Source organism: Phascolarctos cinereus, unplaced genomic scaffold, assembly GCF_003287225.1.
Source record: "Phascolarctos cinereus isolate Bilbo 61053 unplaced genomic scaffold, phaCin_HiC Scaffold_3;HRSCAF=262, whole genome shotgun sequence".
NCBI lineage: Eukaryota > Metazoa > Chordata > Mammalia > Diprotodontia > Phascolarctidae > Phascolarctos > Phascolarctos cinereus.
The window spans coordinates 52,581,002-52,593,475 of record NW_027555736.1 but is presented as its reverse complement, the minus strand read 5'-3'; the positions used below and the strand labels follow the sequence as shown (position 1 = coordinate 52,593,475).

The 12,474-nt window shown below is 55.2% G+C and overlaps 2 protein-coding genes across 35 annotated transcripts in view; both read left to right on the top strand.

The window, feature by feature from the left end:
- The window catches only part of CAMK2G (calcium/calmodulin dependent protein kinase II gamma), a 61,570-nt gene extending 56,761 nt beyond the window's left edge, over positions 1-4,809 (top strand). For 15 of the 31 annotated variants that reach the window (XM_021006050.2, XM_021006049.2, XM_021006046.2 and 12 more), the window contains 4 exons: positions 107-201; positions 1,662-1,742; positions 2,243-2,487; positions 2,848-4,809. In XM_021006050.2, coding sequence (XP_020861709.1) covers positions 107-201; positions 1,662-1,742; positions 2,243-2,475 — 409 coding nt within the window. In that variant the 3' untranslated portion in view covers positions 2,476-2,487; positions 2,848-4,809. Of the gene's footprint in view, positions 1-106; positions 210-1,661; positions 1,743-2,242; positions 2,488-2,844 lie in introns of those variants that run through there. The other 16 variants (XM_021006051.2, XM_078150847.1, XM_078150852.1 and 13 more) reach the window with 4 other exon arrangements.
- Positions 4,810-5,290: 481 nt separating this feature from the next.
- NDST2 (N-deacetylase and N-sulfotransferase 2) lies at positions 5,291-12,392 on the top strand. Of its 4 annotated transcripts, none has more exons than XM_078150853.1 (15): positions 5,292-5,657; positions 6,324-6,387; positions 6,858-8,162; positions 8,324-8,411; positions 8,793-8,947; positions 9,168-9,353; positions 9,589-9,717; positions 9,833-10,015; positions 10,126-10,222; positions 10,322-10,445; positions 10,644-10,818; positions 10,985-11,155; positions 11,251-11,360; positions 11,552-11,654; positions 11,751-12,392. In XM_078150853.1, the coding sequence occupies exons 3-15, from the start codon at positions 7,173-7,175 to the stop codon at positions 11,874-11,876; spliced, it is 2,637 nt and encodes an 878-aa protein (XP_078006979.1). In that variant the 5' UTR covers positions 5,292-5,657; positions 6,324-6,387; positions 6,858-7,172; the 3' UTR covers positions 11,877-12,392. The 4 variants fall into 4 exon arrangements, with proteins under 4 accessions (XP_020861696.1, XP_078006979.1, XP_078006980.1 ...); XM_078150854.1 differs by having other exon boundaries at positions 6,572-8,162; XM_021006036.2 differs by having other exon boundaries at positions 6,324-6,787.
- Positions 12,393-12,474: the final 82 nt, after the last annotated feature.

The window sequence follows — 12,474 nt, the reverse complement described above, 5'->3', positions numbered from 1 at the left end:
ATATATATCATCAGTACTGTTACTCTTGGCTAGTTTGGGGCTGCTAAGGAGGGAGGAATGTCAAGAGGTCCCTGAAAATCTTGATTTGACTGGCTGTCCTCTACAGGAAGATCTGTGATCCAGGCCTCACCTCCTTCGAGCCTGAGGCACTCGGCAACCTGGTGGAGGGGATGGACTTCCATAAATTTTACTTTGAGAATCGTGAGTGGGTTCGTGCTGCTGAGATCCTCCCACCTGCCTCCTGTCACTTCTTTCTTCCTCCATCTAACTCCCATCCCCATCCCTCCCAACCCCCCCCACTTGCCTTGTCTTCCCCTTTTACCCTCTGCTTATCCCAACCTCTTGCTTTTCTATCTCCATTCTTCCCCAAAGACTGCTGTAATCTTGTCAGGAAGGTAGTGCCGCCTTCAAGGCCAAGACCTCTATTGCCAGCAGTCGAGTGTTGCTACATGACACACCTGGGTTGATCTCACCAAATAAGTAAACTAGTAACTGTGGCTAAAAGCTTCATAATAGGGCAACTTAAAATCAGGGTGAGCATGCAAGTTGTGGGACAATTACCACAGCTGAGGGGGTTAATTTACAGCCAGGATTTACAGCCTTGTTTGGTATGTGGGGAAATGCATCTGGCTGTGTAGGAATTCCAAATACTGAGGTAGAAAGCAGTGAAGGCATTGGATTTCAAGCCCTTAAATACTTCTTCGATGGATCTGTGATCAGTTCAGACTGGTTACCTAACCATACCCATTCAGGCCTCACATAAATCCTCCACGACCTATCTATCTGAAGCACTTGAGAGGCATTCCTCTAGAGTAGCTCTTCTCAAACTTTTTGGTCTCAGGGCTCTTAAAATATGAAGGATCCTCCCCTGCACCCTGCTCGTGCAAAAAGCTTTTCTTTATGTGGGGTCTATCTATTGATATTTGCCATATTTTAAATTAAAATGTCTTTGTATTATTATGAAAATAATTTTGACCTTGCAGACCCCCTGAAAGGGTCTCGGGGACCCTAGATCAGCCTTTGAGAACGTTGCTCTGAAGTGGCAGTTGTTATGCTCTGTGCCATGGACCTCTCTGGTGGTCAGTCTGGTGAGGTTTATGGACCCCCTGTTTCTAAGAAGAATGTTTTTAAATGCTTAAAATTAAATACACAGGATGACAAGCCAATTGTATTGAAATGAAGATGGACCTTTTTTCCATCCAAGTTTACAGGCCCGCTTAAAATCTATCGACGTCGTAGACCCCTTTGTGGGGGTTCATGGGCCTTAGATTGAGAGCCCCCCCTTTAGAGTTCTTGACTGTGTGGAAGCCAGTGAACGTACAAAGGCTGTCCAACCCTGATTCCTCATTCTTATTATATGATTGGCCCTCTTCTGCAAGAAGATTCCTAGATCTTCCCCTCATTGAAGCCAGAGACCCATCTCTCCCTTTAGTCATAAATTTGTCTGGTGACATCCCTGACGCCACTTCTTCCAGTCCATTTGTAAGGTGTTAGAGGCTACTCGTACTTACCGTGTACCTGTCTACTGTCCTTTGGGTGACCCTTCATTTGAATTCTTTGGAGAAGGCATTTGAGGATTCCGTGGCATTCCAGGGCTAGACGCCCGTTTCCCTGCCCCATTCCTGATACAAACACTTTCTCTCTCCCTCCCGCCTTCTCAGCCCAGCCCTGCTCTGATGCCATCACTCATCCATCTCCATATCAGTTTCCATCCCTGTCCCCAGTATTCCAGCTGTGCAAAGGTAAAACCCTGGATTATCTAAAATGCTTTTGACTAAGGCATGAAGTCTTGAGCTCTAAGAAGTCTTGTGTATTCTCATCGTTATATTTTAACCAAAATTAGATTTGTCCCTCAATAAAACACAAGCCTGATTGGCTCAAAGCAACATTTTACTTGATGTTAACATGATGAGATCTGTCCACCTAGCTCCCTTTGCCTTTCTCCCAAAGGATCCTGTGAGCCCTGGGAACTTCCTGGATCATGGCTTTTTTAACTGTCTTATTTCCTGTCACAAGTGGGTTTTTTCAGATTCCAAGTTAGTGGTTTTGTTACATTCAGATAAAGGGGGTTGATGAGATGATAGTGTTATCACAGACTAAGCTGTGGCAACAGCTGTTGATGGAGATAGTGAGCCCCCCAAACTTTCAGAGAAGTGTTGGGGTGCTGGCGCTGGACTGCAAGGCAGGAGGGGATGCTAGGTCAGTCCTGAATAGCAAGCCTAACACCTGTTCCTCCCTACAGTACTGTCTAAGAACAGCAAGCCCATCCACACTACCATCCTGAACCCTCACGTGCATGTCATTGGCGAAGACGCTGCCTGTATCGCTTACATACGCCTCACCCAGTACATCGATGGCCAGGGCCGGCCTCGGACCAGCCAGTCTGAGGAGACCAGGGTCTGGCATCGCCGTGATGGCAAATGGCTCAACGTGCACTACCACTGCTCGGGGGCCCCTGCTGCCCCGCTGCAGTGAGCTCTCCCACAGGTGAGCTCTGGGTGCCGGAAGTCAGGGTGGGCATTTGGGACAGGAAAGTTATACCATCCTCTCTAGGACCTTTCTCTAGCCACAGGCTTAGTCAATTCAACTGATTGAGGATTTATTAAACGCCTCCTATGCTAGGAATATGAACAAAACAGAAGCACGGTGCCTGTGCTTGAGAAGCTTATGTTCTAACAGGGGAAGGGTAGAGGAGAAAGCTCTGTGTTTCCCAGCCCAGCTGTAGGCCCATCTCCCTGGCCACCCTGGGAATGGCAGGTTTGCTTACAGGTACAAAGGGGTCAGAAGTTCCTCTCATTTACCCTAATCCTTCACTCCCATGGCCTGCTGCTATGTTCTTTCCAGCAGTGCTGTTAAGAAATTCCCAGCCAGAGGTCAAACCTTCGCAGCCAGCGGCTCTGGAGGGCCTGAGTGACAGCGGCAGTCATGTTCGTTTGAGGTTTAAAAACAATTAAAATTACAAAGCGGCAGCAATCAATGCACGCCCCTGCATGCAGCCCGCCCGCCCGTCCATCGTGTCTGTCTCTGCTGTACCGAGGTGTTTTTTACATTTAAAAAAAAAAAGAAAAAAGAAAAAAAGATTGTTTAAAAAAAAAAAAGGAATCCATACCGCTGATCATGTTTTAAAACCACCTGCAGCCCCCCGGGCTGGCAAGAGGGCGCAAGTTTGAGCAGCGGGCTCGTCTACCTGGCAGCGTGTGAGCCTGGGTTCACAACCCCCACAGACTCTGGCGGGGCCAGGCAGGAACTCTTTACACTGACCCTGCTGGAGGCCACAAAAGCAGCTTGGGCAGGGTCACCTGGATCTCTGCAGCCCCTGAGGCGGCTTGCCCAGCCTTGGGTCCTGGGAATGGACTTCTTCAGAGTCTGCACATGAGCCCGGGAGGAGGGCCAAAGCAGCAACAGGTCATGAGATGGCTAATGCTTGGAGCTTAATTTTCCCTTCCCTGGGGGAAAGATGGCCTTATCCCTAGGCAACTACCCAGTGCAAAGGCAGCACCGAAAAGCAGTGGCTCCAAGATGGAGGGCTCGTGGGTAGGGTTCTACTGTACTGTTCCACTTAGTGTAGATGGGAGACTTGGTGCTGCAGAAATTTGTCCATTAGGAAGCAGGCAGAAACCTGGTGTTAGTCTGACATGTACGTCCCTCATCCACCCATTTCTATAGGACGCACAGCCAAGCATGGGTCTAGGTACCAAGGCCTGGGCCCCCAGCTGGGAAGGGGTAGGGGCTGCCGCCTTGTTTGTTCTAGTGTGACTTGGCCAGGATGGAGCCCAGAGCCTGCCACTCCCCCGCAGCCTTGGGCAGTTGTGTTTCTGTGCTGATTTCAGTTGTCTTTGTCTTGCTTTTTTTCCACGGTGATGGCCCCAATTCCAAACCCCATCTGGGCCTGGGGCCACTACGGAGTGCCCTAGTGGGAATGGGAGAAGTGGGACTGTCCATCTCATTTTCTCTCCAGAGTTGGCTTGTCTAACTCTTGCCTAGGTGTCCCTGTTTCAAGACGCCTCTCTACTGACCAACAGAGGCTCAGAATTGCTGCTGGAGAGTCTTGCATGGGCCTTCACCTTCCTCTACCCTGCATGCACCCCAAAAAAGGAGGTGCCCAGGGCCACGGCTCCCCTTAAATCAATTTTCCTTCCTGTTCCCAGGGGGTTCTACTGCCACAAGGGAGGGAAGGCAGAACGAAGGAAAGGTGCTTGAGGACAAATTCGTCATATGCCAGGGTCCTCTGCACAAATACCTACCTACCTGTACCTTTCCAGGGAAGGTGGGCAGGCCTGAAGTCCCTGGAGTGCCTTCAGAGTATGAAGCTATAGTGAGAAGGGGCAGGAGAGGAGCCAAAAGCCCCCAAAGGGCAGGTGTGAGCGCTTCGGTTGGGTTTGGTCAGACTCAGTGGAACACGTGTGCATGCCCACCCTCTGGGCCCCAGGCCCCCTTTCCTTTCCTGTATTCTGCATTTGCCAGCACGCAGACTACTTCACAACACGGTTTGGTTTTGCAGTCTTTGGAGACAAATGGTCTTTGAAACCCATAGCTTGGTATCGGCTGCTCAAGCCCCACCTCTCTCCTTAGCATTCTTACTCTCCTCTCCTGGGGCTAACGTCAGCATCTATAGAATTTAGATTATTAAAAAAAAATCACCTTTTAAACAGGAAATGGAAGGCATTTGATGCAGAATTTTTGCATGATGACATAGAAATAATTTAAAAAGTAGCTAGTGTTTGTTCTGAATGTTGGTAGACCCTTCATAGCTTTGTTACAACGAAACCTTGAACTGAAGATATTTAATAAAATAACATTTAAACAGTCCACGGTGTTGTTGATGTTGGGGATTCATAGCTGAAGAGAGACAGACACGCACACCCACACTCACACACCCACCCCTGTTTGGGTCCATGGAAACACGTGGGGGAAGGCTAGGCTGAGAACTTCAGGTGGGGAGGAGGGGGCGTCTACAGGACTAGCCAACCTCGGAGGTGGTTGTATCTCACACTGATAAAGCTTCGGGCCCGTTACAAGAGGCCACTTCCAGAGGACCGGTGGCTGCTGGGCGCTCAAAATGTCCAAAACGGCCCCGACTGTGCCAAACCCTTCCCTTCCCCTGCGGGGTCTCGACCGCTATTCAGCACGCCCGGGCGTCCCCCGCGAACCGCCATGGGATCGTCTGCCCCGCCCTCTCCCGCCCCCACCCCCGCTCTTTCCAGCACAGTGGATCGGTCCACACCCCGCTCACCAGGATTGGGCCGAGCAGCCTCCCCTCCCCGCGCTGCTTCCCCTCCGCGGGCCTTGACGTCCGACGCTTCGCCCGGACTCTTCCACTCTCCCAGAGGGATGGGGGAGGATTGCCCCCGGGCCTAGGGAGGAGTCAAGCATTCAGGTACAGCGGGGTGAGAAAGAGCAAACTTACTCCTCTCGGAGACAGGGAGAGGTGCGACGGAACACCTCGGAGTCCACTGGCGAGTCGGGAGCCACGAGCAGCAAGGCTCGCCCCCTCTGCTCCCCTAGGAAGCCGTGGTTCGGCCCGCCTGCGGAGGAGCGATCGCGGGGAGATGGCGGAGCCGCCGCGGCGGGGCCCGGATCCCAGAGAGGTGGGCGCCCGGGGAGCCCGGGGACACGGTGGAACCCCGCGACCGCAGAGACAGCGCCCCGCCCGCCGGGTGAGCAGCGCCCCCCGCGACGTAGCATCCTCGGCCCGCCCCCCGCAGGATCGCGCCCCTCTGTGGGCTGCCGCCCGGGGACACCCTCCCAACCCAGTTGCCCCCCTCCGTGTCCCCCCGACCCAGTGTCCCCTCAGTATTCCCCCATATTCCCTCATCCAGTGTCCTCCCACCCACTGTCACCTCACTTTGTGTCCCCCCTTTTCTGGTGTGCCCTGACCAGATAACCCCAGAGCCTCCTCCCTAGGCCGGCTCATGTTCTCTCTCTGGCCCCCTCCCCAGCGTCTCCCCCCAAAGCCTGCTCAGTCCTCATGCTGTCACCCCAAGTGACTCCTTGGCCCCCCCCAACCCTGAGCTCCCCCATTCTTGGACCCTTCCTGCGTCCCATGTGACCTGCGGTCTCAGCCTGGACCCCTGCCTTCTGCACCTGCCCCGCTCCCCACGTGTGCGGGTCTTTGCCTCTGCTCAGTGGCCCCTCTAGACATCGCCCACTCCCAGACTTTCTCCGCGCTTTGGCTGGGCCAGGAAGCCAGACTTTGGTCAAGGAGGCCGATGGCCTTCCCTGGGGTGCCCTTGAAGCCCTCCTGAGATTGGGGTGCAGCCCCCACCCGGGCCAGGGGAGTGCAGGGAGCTGTACCTCGCACTCAGACCTCTGGATTCTCCTAGGTTCCTCTCGTGTGAGCTGCTCTGAGGCCACACTGCTCTTCGCTCCTGCCACCGAGTTGTAAAGGTGAGAGGGGACACAAGGGGATGGGATGTGGAGACCCCCTTCCCCACCCCCAACAGTGTCCACCTTACCCAAAGTTCAAACTTCACTGATGACCGTTAAGCTGTGGCATCCGCTGTTGGCCACGTGGATAATGCCCTGCGATAAGAGATGTCGATAAGGGGAGGTGCCTCTTATCTGATTCCAGGCTGCTTCCTGGGCATCCCCTCCCCTCCCCTCCCAGTCATGAAACCGGAGCTCCTGCTGACTGTCCACTGCTGGGCCAGGGGCTCTCAGCCTGAGCCCGCACCCACGAGTCCTTCCCTCCCCCGACCGAGGCTCTGAGCTGAGTGGACGGCGCCCAGGGGCCGCCGGGGCAGGGACCTCCCTCTGTCCTTCTCTTCGCACAGAAGCAAAGCAGGAGGTGAGATGGGGCCAGGCCGAGTACGGGCAAGGGGAGTCCAGGGCTAGCACTTCCCTTCTCTGTCCTTTAGCTAACAGGGCCAGAGCTGTGGAACTTGTGCTGCCCTGGATGCGCCTGCACGGAGCATTGGCAAGCCTGGCAGCCCGGAGCCATGGGCCAGAGGCCATGGTGACGTGAGGACCATGGAGCATGCCCGGGCTCCCCCTGCGTCTTCCATCGCCGCACGAAGGGAGCTCTTCTCTACCTCTTCACACCTCCAGGGAGTTGATCTCGGCTTCCTCTTCCTCTCTCCTGTCTCACCCCCTTCCCTGCCAGCTCAAGGGCATCTTCCTCTCCCTCCCCAAGAACCTTAGTGCCCTCCTTCCCCCTCCCTCCCTCCCACGCCATGCTCCAGCTGTGGAGAGTGGTACGTCCAGCCCGGCAGCTGGAACTGCATCGTCTGGTGCTGCTGCTGATTGCCTTCAGCCTGGCCTCCATGGCCTTCCTGGCCTACTACGTGTCTACCACCCCCAAGGCCAAGGAGCCCCTGCCCCTGCCCCTGGGAGACTGCAGCAGTGGTGGGGATGTTGGTCCTGGGCCTGCCCGGCCCCCAGCGCACCCCTGGCCGCCCCGGCCCTCGGAAACAGCTCGCACTGAGCCTGTGGTGCTGGTGTTTGTGGAAAGTGTATACTCACAGCTTGGCCAGGAAATTGTGGCCATCTTGGAATCTGGCCGTTTTCGATACAGCACAGAGTTGGCCCCTGGCCGGGGGGATATGCCCACGTTGACTGAACGTGCCAGGGGCCGCTATGCCCTCGTTGTCTACGAGAACCTACTTAAGTATGTCAACCTGGATGCCTGGAGCCGCGAGCTCTTGGACCGATACTGTGTGGAGTACGGGGTGGGCATCATCGGCTTCTTCCGTGCCCATGAGCACAGCCTGCTCAGTGCCCAGCTCAAGGGCTTCCCTCTCTTTCTACATTCCAACCTGGGGCTACGCGACTATCAGGTGAACCCCGCCGCCCCGCTGCTGCACCTCACTCGGCCCAGTCGTTTGGAGCCTGGGCCGCTGCCTGGGGAGGACTGGACGGTCTTCCAGTCCAACCACAGCACATATGAGCCAGTCCTGCTGGCCGAGGTCACTGCCTTGGGCCCGGCGCCCCGCCATACCCGCCTGCCCACCGTGGTGCAGGACCTGGGGCTGCATGACGGCATCCAGCGTGTGCTTTTTGGCCACAGCCTCACCTTCTGGCTTCACAAGCTAGTCTTTGTGGATGCTGTGGCCTACCTCACTGGGAAGCGCCTCTGCCTTACACTGGATCGCTATATCCTGGTGGACATCGATGACATCTTTGTGGGCAAGGAAGGCACCCGAATGAAGGTGGCTGATGTGGAGGTCAGTTCCCTTCCCCATTCCCTCCCACGCCGTTACTTTCACCGACCCATCAACCCAAAGTTTGCAGAAAGTGTTCACTGCCTGCTCTTCCCAGGCCCAGGCAGGAGCCCTTTATTCTTCCTGCAAGCCCTCCTGAGCCTTTTCTCATTTGCCTCTGCTAGGCCTTGCTTACCACACAGAGAAAGCTCAGGGCTTTGGTCCCCAACTTTACTTTCAATCTGGGCTTCTCGGGAAAGTTCTACCATACAGGTGAGTTACGTTCTCCCGACTCTCCAAGGCACGCGCCAGCCTGGCCTCATTTTCCCCTCCCTGCCCTTCCTTCCTAGTGTCTCGGTGCACATTTGAGGACTGGCGATTAATGTTAATGCTCAGGGCCAAACAGAGAGCAAGAGTTGATAGGAAATTCAACTTCATGGTCAGTCAGTAAACATATTAAGTGCCTACCGTGTGCTGATCAGCAAATACTGTTCTGGGAATGAAGAATGTGGGGAATGTAATAGGTCATGGTTAGTAGATGGTCAGTATTCATGATCATATTGGTCCTATGTGATGGTCAGGGTGAGGAGGGTGGGTGGGTGACAGTCACTGTCTATCAGGTGGTTAGTTACAGCCGGCAGTGTGTGGCCACAGGGACAGAGGAGGAAGACGCAGGGGATGACATGCTCCTGAGGCACCGGAAGGAGTTCTGGTGGTTCCCTCACATGTGGAGCCATATGCAGCCACACCTGTTCCACAACCGCTCTGTGCTGGCAGACCAGATGCGCCTCAACAAGCAGTTTGCTCTGGTGAGACCCCCCAGGGACCTTCCCCACAGCCCCCTCGCAGAGCTGCCTCCCTGGGTAGGACGGCCCCTCCTCTCCCTCTACCCACAGCTCCCCTCCCTCTATTTCTTCCTCTAGTTCTGTCTTTTTCCCAGTTTTGCTTCCTGGGATGGTATACCTGTCCCTTCCGCCCCTCCACTCCCCCCAACCTCGGCGGTCCCAGATGAGTCTGTGCCATCCCCAGGAGCATGGGATCCCCACGAATCTGGGGTATGCAGTGGCTCCCCACCACTCGGGCGTGTACCCCATCCACACACAGCTCTATGAGGCCTGGAAATCTGTATGGGGGATCCAGGTGACCAGCACTGAAGAATATCCCCATCTCCGCCCTGCACGCTACCGGCGAGGCTTTATTCACAATGGCATCATGGTGAGGGACTCTCTAACCTAAATTTGAAGCAAACCCTACGTATTGCCAACACATCCTCTGGCCCTTGACCCCTAGGCCCCCAAGCTCCAGCCTCGGCTGAGTTTCACTCTCACCAACATTCATAAAAATGCATGCCTATGCTTCCCCCTTTCTTGGGTCCTCAGCACTCCATTTCTCCATCCATGTTCTGCCTAATTGGCCCCAGCCATACCTGCTCCTTCCCTCCCTTCTCTAGGTCCTGCCCCGTCAGACGTGTGGTCTCTTCACTCACACCATCTTCTACCATGAGTATCCCGGCGGCTCTCGAGAGCTGGACCGGAGCATCCGTGGTGGAGAGCTCTTCCTGACTGTTCTGCTCAACCCGGTATAGGCTGAGAGGCCTGAGCTGATTGGGGGTGGGAACAGGGGCCTTCTCCCCAAATCTGATGGTCAGGTTTGGACTGAAGTTCCCCTTATATGACATGGAGATCCCTATGCAGATCAGCATCTTCATGACCCATCTGTCTAACTATGGCAATGACCGGCTGGGCCTGTACACTTTTGAGAGCTTGGTGCGCTTCCTGCAGTGCTGGACCCGGCTGCGCCTGCAGACTCTACCCCCAGCCCCCCTGGCACAAAAGTACTTTGACCTCTTCCCTCAGGAACGCAGCCCACTGTGGCAGGTCAGGCCTCGGAGCTGGAGTAGGCCAGAAACTTAACAGAAGGAAAACAGGGAGAGGGGAGAGAAAGGTAAAGAAGCCAGGTCCCAGCTGTTTCTTCCCCTCCCTCTTAGAACCCCTGTGATGACAAGAGACACAAAGACATCTGGTCCAAGGAGAAGACATGTGACCGACTCCCCAAGTTCCTCATCGTGGGGCCCCAGAAAACGGGTGAGGATACCCACGGAGCTCTTCCCTTCGGAAGCCCGCTGGCATCTCGGCTCCCGCCCGGGGCTGAGCTCTCTCATCTTCCCCGTCCCTCCCCTCCAGGGACCACGGCAGTCCACTTCTTCCTGAGCCTGCACCCCGCAGTGACCAGCAGCTTCCCCAGCTCCAGCACCTTCGAAGAGATCCAGTTCTTCAGTGGCCCCAATTACTACAAGGGCATCGACTGGTGAGAGGGGGATCCCCTAGGGCTGCTCCTTGGCACAAGCTCCTTTCCACCCAGGTCCTACATACCTAGCGCCAGGCCTGCCACTCAGAAGGTGCTTCGCGAGTGCTTAGCGATCGAGTTCTTCGTGTCACTTTACCTCCTCTCCTGGCTTCCATCTTTTTGCATTGTTCTACTCTTTGACCCTAAGTCCATCCCCAGGTACATGGACTTTTTCCCAGTCCCCTCCAATGCCAGCACTGACTTCCTGTTTGAGAAAAGTGCCACCTATTTTGACTCCGAGGTTGTACCACGTCGGGGAGCAGCCCTTTTGCCCCGTGCCAAGATCATCACAGTACTTACCAACCCTGCTGACCGGGCCTACTCCTGGTACCAGGTCAGTCTCTGTGGGGGGGGCCAGGTGTGCCAGAGGAGGTTTGAAGGGGAGCCAGAGGGATAAGAATGGGCAAATAGTCTCAGAGAGGAGACAGGAGGGACACCGTGTGATGGGGGCAAACCCTGCTACTTCATCCCTCATCATCTATACCCTCAACTTTTTCAAGCATCAACGAGCACATGGTGACCCGACTGCACTGAACCACACCTTCTACCAGGTGATCTCAGCCCCTCCCCAGGCTCCTGCTGCACTCCGGGCCCTGCAGAACCGCTGCCTCATCCCTGGCTACTACTCCACGCATCTGCAGCGCTGGCTCAGCTACTACCCTTCTGGACAGGTAGAGAGTCCTTTCCCTCCCATGGCGCCCCTGCAGTGTCCCAGGCCTCCACAAAATTGCCTCCCAGTCAGCTTCGACTCTCTCTGTGCCCACAGGTGCTGATAGTGGATGGGCAGGAGCTGCGCACAAACCCAGCAGCCTCCATGGAAAGCATCCAGAAGTTCCTAGGTGTCACCCCTGTCCTCAACTACACAAGAACTCTCAGGTGGGATGGGTAGGGAGAGCTAGGGTGACCTGCTGAGCTTATAGATCTGCCTAGAGGAAAAAGGCCCATGTCTGGGAGGGGACCGTGTCTGGGACAGTTCTCTTGAGTTGGGAGGGGGGAGTGTTTGTGTCTTTGTAGGGGTTGGCATTCCTCCCCTCCAAGTCACCTGACTACCTTTTCCTGCTAAGCAGGTTTGATGAGGGGAAGGGATTCTGGTGCCAGGGGCTAGAGGGTGGCAAGACACGATGCCTAGGCAAGAGCAAAGGACGGAGGTACCCAGACATGGAACCTGAGGTGAGCACTTAGGGTAGGGGATTCTCCTGGCAATCTCTTTATCTTCCATCCTATCTCTTGTCATGTCTGACTTTACCTTTCTCTCCTCTAAATCAGTCCCGCCTTCTTCTGATTGACTTTTTCCGGGACCATAATCTGGAATTGTCAAAACTGCTGAGTCGGCTTGGGCAGCCACTGCCCTCTTGGCTTCAGGAAGAGCTCCAGCGATCGGGCCTGGGCTGAGTGTTCTGCCCCACGGACACCCAACAGGCGATGTCTCGAGGCTAGAAGACTGGGCAGGGCCAGCGGGGCAGTGGGCTGGCCTAGTCACTCTCCCTTCTATCTCAGTGTTCCCTCAGGCCTGGATGGGGAAGGAGAGCAGGGGCCCTCACTTCCTTTCTACAACCTTAAGTCCTAACAAAGGGATCCACTTTGTGCATCCTTTCTGGGGCCCAAGACCCTCCCTGCTGATCAGGGCCCTCCCATCCCAAGTTGGGGGGAGGAAGGATAAACTGGTAGGTGGGGGTAGTTGGGAAGTGACTGCCATCCCACATTCCCAGCAGTACATCTGTATTTTTCTCAGAGGAGGCAGCCTCCAGTGTCAGCAGGTTCTCTTGCTTATGAACCCTTCAGTCAAAGGGGTCACTCTGCAGTCTGGCCTCCCTATGTCATTCACATTGAATGGGGATGAGGTCAGACAGCGGCTCGTGGAGCTGAGAACGAGGCTAGAAAGATCCTTAATAAACATCATTATTTTTCTGTCTCGTCTGTCTGGCTGCTGTGGGGGCAGGAAGTTAAAGCTCAGGTCTCCCAGTTACCACTGCCTGCAGGGGAGGTTGGT

Bases quoted from the DNA above. Each gene is read 5' to 3' on its own strand.
- NDST2 (XM_078150853.1), top strand. From the start codon at position 7,173: ATGCTCCAGCTGTGGAGAGTGGTACGTCCAGCCCGGCAGCTGGAACTG. The intron at 10,016-10,125 runs GTCAGGCCTCGG...CCTCCCTCTTAG, and splicing joins AACGCAGCCCACTGTGGCAG to AACCCCTGTGATGACAAGAG. The intron at 10,446-10,643 runs GTGAGAGGGGGA...GTCCATCCCCAG, and splicing joins TACTACAAGGGCATCGACTG to GTACATGGACTTTTTCCCAG.